Source organism: Amblyomma americanum, chromosome 4 (genome assembly GCF_052857255.1).
Source record: "Amblyomma americanum isolate KBUSLIRL-KWMA chromosome 4, ASM5285725v1, whole genome shotgun sequence".
Classification (NCBI taxonomy): Eukaryota; Metazoa; Arthropoda; class Arachnida; order Ixodida; family Ixodidae; genus Amblyomma; species Amblyomma americanum.
In genome coordinates, this window is record NC_135500.1 from 137,648,595 (window position 1) to 137,658,594 (window position 10,000).

General features: G+C 47.6%; 1 protein-coding gene across 1 annotated transcript in view; it reads right to left on the reverse strand.

Annotated features, from left to right (window-relative positions):
• The window catches only part of oys (lysophospholipid acyltransferase 6), a 54,496-nt gene that overhangs the window by 733 nt on the left and 43,763 nt on the right, over positions 1–10,000 (reverse strand). The window contains exons 12-13 of the mRNA XM_077661808.1: positions 6,540–6,691; positions 1–5,643 (exon numbers count right to left, since the gene is read on the reverse strand). The exon at positions 1–5,643 is cut by the window's left edge and continues 733 nt beyond it. Coding sequence (XP_077517934.1) covers positions 5,226–5,643; positions 6,540–6,691 — 570 coding nt within the window. The 3' untranslated portion in view covers positions 1–5,225. The remainder of the gene's footprint in view (positions 5,644–6,539; positions 6,692–10,000) is intronic.

A 10,000-nucleotide genomic window follows, 5' to 3' on the forward strand; every position in this document is an offset into this window, starting at 1 on the left:
CAGCGTCACATAGAAAGCTGCATTTAAACAAGCTAAAGCTCGAATTTACATGAGAGGGCGCAACAGCAGAACACACAGTGATGCCTGACCTCCATGCTGCTGCTGGTGGCACTGTAGTCGAGAGCTGTACTGACCACATGTTGTAAATACATGTCCTGGCACGGGGCACGGCACGAGCTAGTGCGTACGAGTAGTGACGTCAGTTTAATATTCGGCGCCGTACCGAAACCGGACTGCGGGTTCACAGTGACCCTTCAGAGAATGCAAAGACGCATCCTTTGAAAAGCAGCACGCGCGCTCATTGCTGCGTGCGTGCTTGCCCTGATGTGGATCTTTGCTTTGGTTATACACCCTGCGTTCCATTAAACCTACTTCCTCGCCTTTATCTTCACGCTGCCTTCTATGTAAGTTCTTGCCTGTCACGTTTATCTTTCATTCCTGTGATCCCTTGGTGTTTTCTGCCAAGCTAGCCAAGCCCAGTTGTCCTGACCATCGCCCTCTTTCCAAACAAAATGTACATTTCAACCTCCGGAACCTCCAACCTCTGCTGAGTGGCTTCAATGTAATTGCGCCCATGTGGCTGCATCTAGAACTGAGAGATTTGCTGCAAATAGGTCACTAACGTTCACACAGATGCATATCGTGCTTTCTACAATGACGTGAATGCAGCAAGGAAGCCCAGTCGTGAAGCTACCTCAGTTTTAAGCAGTCAAACAGTTGCAGTTTCATTAAGTTTATCATGTTTTGCATTTAAAAACAAGCTCAACATGATAAAGAAGCATTAAAAAATCAAACCACGAGTATAATCTGACAATGCCCAGTTCGGGTGAACATAACCACCCGCTCCATGCTATGCGCCCTGCACCCAGGCATGTCCAGGAGACCTACATCCTTACTCTTTCAAAAGTAATCAGTTGTCAGTTTTGTACTCGCTTGTTTCCATTGTCGTCCAGCACAGAAGTGATATCGCTTCTCATTATAGCTCTCGAGATGACACCGTTTGTGCAAGCCATTTGCTCCGCCTTTGGCAGAGAGACTTAGGGAGCTGGGCTGCTCAAATTCTGGCACCAATTATCTATAAGGTTCGTCTCAGTACTCTCCCTAAGAAAGGGACGCCAACCAGGCATATCCTGGATAAGCCGTCGTTCACTGCCCCATGAGTGAAATGTAAGCAAGACTATGCATCTTTCCCAACACTCAACGTGGAGTCCTTCATTTCCATATGAAATGCTGCTTACAAAAACTGACACATGCCAATAGAAGAATTCTTTAACCAGCAAGCTTGAAAAGAAAGCTTGCTGCCAGCATTTGAGCAGGCTTCGCACTTGTGACAGCATTCTGCATCAATTTGTTCCAACTGCTTTAGGTCGAAAAAGAATCGCCAACAACAACAGGGGAATGAGGCAACAAAAACACAGAACAAATATTCATGATGCTGATTAAAATGAGCAGTATGGCACGGGCTTTTGCCACGTCCTCACATTTTTGTAAATCGAAAAGCAATGATTTCATATAGAAGAGCAGAAAATGGTGAAAGAAACTGCACGAAATCTACGCCTGCTTGGGTTTACATGGTCGCAGCCAACGAAGAAGACATACAAGAGTGGTCAAGAGCAAAAGGGTTATGCGTTTAACTTGTTATTCTCCGCCTTCTTTAAAAACGTCCGTGTAAATCCAAGGAGCGCAGCTCTAGTACAACGCAGCTCCAACTAGCCCACTCCCAAGCCATTCTTGGCAAAAGATATGTCCAACTGTGAACAACCATGCAAAACTAGCCATGGTGTTTAAAACTGCATCCTTCAGAGTAGCCGCACGACTGCAGGTTTACTGCTACTAAAGTCGTGCATGTCTTCTGGAATTATGTGTACGTAAAGCCAGTTCCTAAAATATTATCCCTATGCTCTTTGTGCAACACAGCCTCGTCTGCGCCGGGTGTCACAACACTTTTCTATAACCACAAATTTACTACCCGCAACGTGCCGAGTACATGAGCTAGTTTGTTCGATTAATCTGGCTGGGTTTTTTTCCGCACTGAAAACACGTCACTGCTCTTTGAGTCTTCAAGAATATCTCAGTGTGCAGCGGCCGTTGACACGCAACGAGTACCGAATGCGTGCATCTGAAGCCACTGTCAACAGCAAACTATTAGCAATCACTTAGTCATATTTACGAGGCTATAGTCATATTCAGCATCCTAATCTGTCACTTGCCCACATTTGTTTTTGTTTTTTATTAAGACATTTCTGCGGCGGCAGTGTGAAAGTAGCCAATGCTGGTCGCTTTCTTTGGGGAGTGTGAAGCTTGTATTTATTCTTCTGTAAGTTGCGAAATGTCTTTCAATCAGGCTGGGATACATTGAGCATCAAGTTGACGCTAGTTTCGAGGTACCCTAGACAGACAGTACATAATAACGCTTTTTTGACAGATATAGTGAGTTTACTGCACCACCTATGGCTGAAAATGTTGACAGCTGTCAAACCGAAGGTTTAAGTTGCAGTCTGGTCTCATCGTTAGTTGTATCGTGTCGCAAATGTCACGTTCAATTTCTCGGCATCAAATATAATACATGTGCCTCGATGTTTCGTGCATTACTACGTGTCTGTTTCACAAAGTACAAGGAATACGGTCTGATAATTTAAATGGAACCAATAGGTTCCTGACACTTTTGTGATGGACAAAAAGAAAAAGTTCCGGTGCAAAAGTGTCTCCGTCGAGATTGCTTCTCTCACGGCAGCCTGTCAAACGCGCAACGTCGTTGCACAAAACATTCAAGGCACTGAAAACCTCTTTTTTGTTCTTTTTGCTTTCAGGCTGCACAAAGCGCCACCTTTAACCTGCGGTATCTAAATTAATCTGACACTACCAAGCATCCAATACACATCAATACACTACCTCACTGTGTGTGCAGTCCATTACTCTGAACTAATATTACCCCAAGGCTTGCGTTACACGTGTTCCACCACGACAAACGCTACATGGCAGATTAACCCCCGCACACAATATAAAGCTCACGTAGTGAATACATCCAGAGATGTGCACAGCATCGACTGCCAAATACACATATGAAAACAGAGAGAAGAACATTGCAAACTAATGGCGTAGGGAGTTTCATTATCTGTGCTTATTCGACAGATAAAAGAAGAGGGCAAGTGTCTACTTTTAGTTCCAGAGATGGTCAACACACCCACACAGAGGTGACACGAATGAATGCAAGAAAATGCACAGCCCCTTCAGGCTCAGTGAATAGGAACATTCAGCAACTCTAACGGTAGCTCAGCACGCAGCCTAGATAGTATCGCCGGTAGCACAAGACGCTGACATTCAGTTGACATATGGAGATAGCGCAACCACACGTAAGCTCCTCTTCTACGTCACAAATGGCTGTTGCTGGACCACAACAATAGCTTATTCCTCACTTGTTCAAGTCTTTCACCGTAAACAGCAGAACAGGGCGCCACTAAAGGAATTGAAATAAGGGGGGGGGGGGGGGGGGCTAAATTCCAATGAGGGAGGGGGAGGTTACCCTCCCCAGCCCCCACCTAGGGAGCTTGTAGGAAAATCACTGCCATGACAGCCTTACGAAAAGGAAGGTGTGCAGTGTATTTATCTGGACATGACTCAAAGGCCGTTAAGTTACACATGAGAAAAAAAACACATATGGGTAACTGCGCAGGAAGGATTAAGGCAATATGAAGCCAGCGTTAAACCATGCCTTAGCCATCCAACCGACATTCCTTCTCAACACCCAAAACTACATTGAAAATGCCACGGCGTCAGGCATAGCCTGACAGGGCAAAGCATGACAATCGCCTTCAATATGGATCGGTTGCGTCATGCTCATGCTGGATCGAAAGCGAACACTGCCATGCTTGGCTCCTGTTACACACCTGTGTTTTCCGTTAACGCAAGCCTATCGCGTCTATGGCTGCAACTTAAGTTCAAGCAAAGCTCAAGATCCGCTTCAACTCCAGTTGGCTCTCAGTTCAAAGCCAAGTGAGCCCAAGGCTATTTCAACCTGAAGTTCTACAGGTTCTCCTAATTGGTTCGATTCGAAGTGATATAGAATTCAATTCAAGGGCCAGCAATTTTGCTTCAGACCAGCCCAGCTATTGCCATTTAATCGGGAGTGACATCGACTGCTAAGTAACCTAGGTCAAGGGATCAGGTTTACAAATGAATTGTAAAGCATCTTTCGAAAATGAGAAGACCAAAACAGTCCCGAGGACAAATAAAGAGACTGGCAGAGGCATGAAGCTCATGAATTGGTGGGTCCGGTAAAGCATGCAGACATTTGAACGTGACGTTGGGTCATGATCGTGCCGTTCACCTCATGACTGCAGAAATGAAGAGAAACTAGAATACAAAGATGGGCTAGTTCGTACAATAGACCCTGCAGAAGGACAATCTGCACACGACATCCACGGTTGATACCAGACACAAATCAATGCTCAGACCAGCAGCAGCAGCCAGCTAGCGGGACAATACGACACTCACAACTGCTTCGCGTCCCAAAGCGCACACTCCCACACACCACTAGCTCGTCGTGTGGTGGAGTACCCGACTAAAAGGAAAGCAGTACGGCATTCGACATGTTACTCGAGTGGCATAGGGTATATAATGCCACAGGGTTCCACTACGGGCACCGCAGCCAGCGCGAATAGAAAATACACGGAGTGTGCAACTGCAGCACTAGAGATAATCGGAGCTTCTCTTCAATTTTGCAGTATTTACCTAACTGCAGTTTCCTCCGAGCACTCAACAATGGCACGAATAGGATGAATATCAGTATCATCGATTGGTGTAAATTGATTACAGCGCCGTATGGTTATGTCGCAGATGCTTAGTTACGAACTAGTGGACTATATCTCTTACATCTTATAATTCCCATTTTTGTAGCAATGCCACCTACTTTACTGTGCGCTTAATTTTTTTTGAGCGAATCTCAGAGCTACATGCCCTCACAACCTGCCAACATAACGGCGCCCCATATCCACAAGTACTTCGAATTGACGTTCCACAAGCTGTGGCATCTACCCCGTACCTGCGTTCGCCTTTGTACTTGCCTTTGTACTTGTGGTGTGAATATATCATCCAGAGAACGAAATTAAGTGCACGATAAGCTCTCTAAATGCAAAGGCGCTGTGCACGCTACTCGCCGGATGCCGCACTGCTGTCCTCGATTCCCAGTCGGGCACTTGCGGGGCCGAACAGACCGGAACTACTCTCTACTGGTTCTTCTTGTCGCCGACCTGTAGTTCGTGCAGCTCCCGTCGAGAACAACCAATCGCAGCCGGTTCCTGAACCCGCGGCTGTTCGGGCACGTAGCCCTCGGTGAGCAAAGTAAGCGCCGAACTAGACTCCTTGGGCTCGGCGGCGAAGATGGACTCGGTGGACGTTTCGTCCGTCTCCGTGCCGGCCTGCTGCTGGTCGTGGTCCTCTCCACCCTGGTCGTGCTTCTGGTCGGCGGGCGGCCGGTCCCTCTTCCGCAGGTCGTCTCTGGCCGGGTGGCTTCCCTCCTCGTTCGGCGGCGTGGCCGTGGTCGACACGGTCGAGCGTGACGCGACGTGCAACGAAAGCGGCAGCACCTTTGGCAGCACGTACATGGCCAGCAAGCACACCACGTGGCCCACGAACCAGAAGTGACTGCGTGTGGATCAAGAATTCACACAGTGCATCTGAGTTTCGCAGTATAACTCGACACAAACAAGTTAAAGTGGCTTATGCACAGAATTCTAGAGTGCAACAACTTGGCAGCAAAAAAAAGGAAGAAGAAAGCGTCGCAGCACAGGCTGAAGGCTTTTGATCAAAAAAAATTATTTTCCCACCTAAATACTATATTGAGACCTCAAGAAAGGGAACTTGTTAATTTTCCAGAAGGAATGATCAGCAGGAAAGCTTTTACAAGGATATGCAAAATTCCGTACATACAGTCATGCTTGTAAGAAATAGTAACACTGAAACTCCCTGATTTGGCAAGTAAGCACTCAAGGGATCGTGGAATCACTCTGTGTTTCGAAGGTGCACATTATGCTCGACATTGAGCAAAAACAATCGATGTGATCAATGGCTAGCCAGCTCACTGTTTTGTGAAATATTATTTACTAGGTCCGCTATAGGACACACACACACACACAAAAAATTTTGCAACAAGAAGTATGCTAAATTCGACTGAAAACGCTCATGTAATATCATAGCCAGGGACCTTTGCCCCATAATAAATAAGTGAGACGTCCACGTCAACAAACTGGTGCTGTTAACATGTGGCAACAGCAGTCCGAGGGAATCAAAAAAAGACTCTCGTCTTGCAGTGGACGTGGTGTGGACGTTAATGATTCGTGCAAAGGGTTAACCACTGTTCAGAAGCCTCAGTTTCATTTGTACTGCGTGGATAAAGGCATTCGCTCACCACAGTAGAGGTCCGGTCTAGGTTTCATTGTTCTCTCGACTGAAATTCACTTCGAACATCGTTCCTACGTGCACTACGTCCATCGCGCTTCTTGCCGCCACCATACATCAAGGCCCAGCATGAGCACACATACCGGTAGACCTTGATGCTGGACTGGAAGTCGAGCAGCAGGAAAGGAAACACCATGTAGCCGACCGCAACACGTGTAGCCAGACAGGTGAGGAGGTCGTACAGCTTGCGGGACCGACGACTGCCTTGGAAGAAGGGCCGCACGCTGCGGCGAACCTGCAAAACGTCGGCGTCGTAAGATACGCACACGCGTCAAGCCCAGCATTGTTGGACAAATATTTTCGAAAATTAGAATATTATAAGGTGCGGTATGGAAATATTGAAGGTATTGGTCCATTCGTCCGATGCGTAGCAAAGACTTTCTTTTCAAGTTTTTCTATCACTCGCATACAAGACTGCCGTAGGAAACAAGAAAGCAGCAGAAAAATTAATAGCAAAAAGTGCAAACCTGCAGAGGTGTGATCTGCGGATATATATTGATTGCTATACTGAAATCTTACGATATATGAAAAAATTGTGCTCATTAAATATTTCCCGTTCAAAAATTATTTTCTGCGGAATTGCTGGGTATGCGAAAGCAATTTGCAGTTTGCAGTTTGCAGAGAGATCAATAAGCTGTGCCTGTCAGTAACCCTTCACGTTGTCTGCGCACAGCTCGAGTGTTTTCTCAGCAGCGTGCAACAAACATGCTGTCGACAACAGCTTACCCGAAAGACAAGACTGCAAGGGCACACGGACAACAAGAGGGGTATACCGAGTTGCCCAGCTTACAATCCCTGCGAAGCTTGTACAGCCCAGCAACACAACCACGCCCATTGCAATTTTAACGCCGAACTTGCCGACACAAGACTCGCGTGAAAACGCCAGTCAGATGCACGTGACAATTACTGCGGCAAACTCTGGTTCTTAAACGGACAGTGTAAAACAAATAGAAGCTGGCCTGTGTCGATAGATGACCACGTTCTAATCAAAAATAGACCACTTTCGCCGAAAACCGAGCTTTTTGTAAGCTATAGAAAATAAAAACGAAATGAAATACTGGTGACGCTATCACCACCCGAACTCTATAACGATGGTTGCGTCGACGCAGGGCCGGCCTCAACGGGAGAGCGCGCGCACACCTAGAGACCGGCCCTGTGACTTTTAACGCTGATCTCGGAGGCTATGCTCCATCGCCATTCACTTCAAAACGGTGCCAACCCGTTAATTTCGGTAAGGGCGTAAACGAGCTTGAATAGAATAGCGGGAAGATTTTCAATCCAATTTTCTCGGAAATAAATGCGTCTTTGCAGCTGGACAAACGTCAGCATACCCGGAAAAAGCCAGAAAATCAATTTTAATTGAGAACAATAGAGACTATTGGACCCTACTGGTTATAGGCACAGGGGAATAGCGGGGCGCCGGTGCGCAAGCAAAGGACAATAGCGCCCCTCCCATTACGGTCCAATTCCCCTATGTCCCTAACCGGTAGGGTGACCCTATTGTAAAAGTCTGTTATTACTGGATGGAGTAATCCTTAGTGTCCCTTGAATCATGCACTGAATTCGCAGCATAAAGGCGTTTCTCCACGGTTGCTCTCCATCTAAATGCGATCGCTGCGCCAGGGTAACGAACCACAGAGCCCTCGTGGTGCGCGCCAAAAAGATGCCAGGACCACGAAACCACTTCGCCTGGCCTTCGATCGTGGGTCCACCCATGTACCGCAGTCCATAGGGCTCTGACTCATCATCATCAGCCTGACTACGCCCACTGCAGGGCAAAGGCCTCTCCCATGTCTCTCCAATTAACCCTGTCCTTTACCAGCTGCGCCCACTGTATACCCGCAAACTTCTTAATCTCATCCGCCTATCTAACTTTCTGCCGCCCCCCGCTACGCTTGCCTTCTCTCACAATCCACTCTGTTGCCCTTAAGTACCAGCGGTTACCTTGCCTTCTCATTACATGCCTTGCCCAAGCCCATTTCTTCCTCTTGATTTCAACTAGGATGTCATTCACCCGCGTTCGTTCCCTCACCCACTTTGCCCGCTTCCGATCTCTTAACGTTACACCTATCATTTTTCTTTCCATAGCTCGCTGCGTTGTCCTTAACTTGAGCTGAACCCTTTTCGTCAGCCTCTACGTTTCTGCCCCGTAGGTGAGTACCGGTATAATACAGCTGTTGTATAATTTTTCTCTTGAGGGATAATGACTACAGCTCAGTAAAAAATTTTCTGCTGTACTTCCATTCCTTCACAGAAACGACGTTTCCTTTTCGCACTATAGGTGGCGCTACAAACATTACGTGCATCGATTCCCTGTATCAGGGATGGAATGGGAGGATGATGACGTTCTTCCATGGTGAAAACGTTGGAGAAGCACCGAGGTTTCCCCCATAGAAGAGCATAACCACCCTTCCATACCATTCCATTCATGATACAGGCAAACTCTGCCCGTAATGTTTGTCGCGCTACCTGAAGCGTACGCGATCGAATCCTAGAAAGCTCTGACCAAGTTCCTCCGAGCCGCGCCTTAACGCTATAGTGCTAGGACCTGGCTCTGTAGAGCGGGCGAGCCGTTCACCCTTTCCTTCAACTCTTGTCCCCTATTCTTTTACCGTCCCCCGCAGCAAGCGTAAGCAACAAGGCAATTAATGCTTTCTCACTAACTCGGGGAATGGACTTTTTCTCGCTGAACGATGAGAACACTGGCCGGCCGTCTATACGCGCCTCATCACTCGTTGGCATAAAGCGATGCAACTCCACGCATGCCACAACGTATATGTCAAGGACAGAATAAATGGGACTAACCGCATGCAGTTAGTCCCCGCTGCGAGCGGTTAGTCTCTAGGGAGGCTGCAGCCGTGGTTACAGGGCCACTGAAAGGGGTGTTTGAGCTTGGCTTTAAAATGCTTACACTATGTAAAGTACAGGCCACCGAGCGTCCATGCCGCGTACGAGACCTCAAAAGCGAGCGGGAAATTTAGAATGAGTTTTTAAACATTCCCGCTTTCGCACCTCGGGGCGACGCGCGGTGCCGGGCTTTCGCGCGAAAACCTGGCATTCGACGTCACGTCGTGCAAATGTCGTCAGCAGCCGGGGAGTTATCATTGGTTTACAGCGCCAAATTCTTTCAGACGTCACGCGCTACCGCGGCCGCGGCCACTCCGCGCGCGCCGCAGCCGGCGGAGGTAGGGGAGGGGCGTCGCCGTTTTGGCGTGCGAGAGGAGAGGGAAAGGCGCGAAAACGCGGAAGTTCAAATTTTGTCTGCATATAATTCAGCTTCCACAAAGCGCGTTAAAATATTTCTTGCTGGAAGATAATTATGAACCGTCGTCTTTTAACACCCCAGACATATCGCACCTTTATTGAGACCCCTTTTCTGGGTCCCTTTAATAGGCGTTTTCCACTTGGTCTCTCAGAGAGTAGTGTTGCTTTTCCAGGGACCACTAGTTATAGCAATGTAGTTAGTCCCAAAAAGGACTAGCCCCCGTTTAGTTCATTTTGATTGAGTGCAGTAGCATGCGGAGCTGCAGTGCCAGTCTCGAAA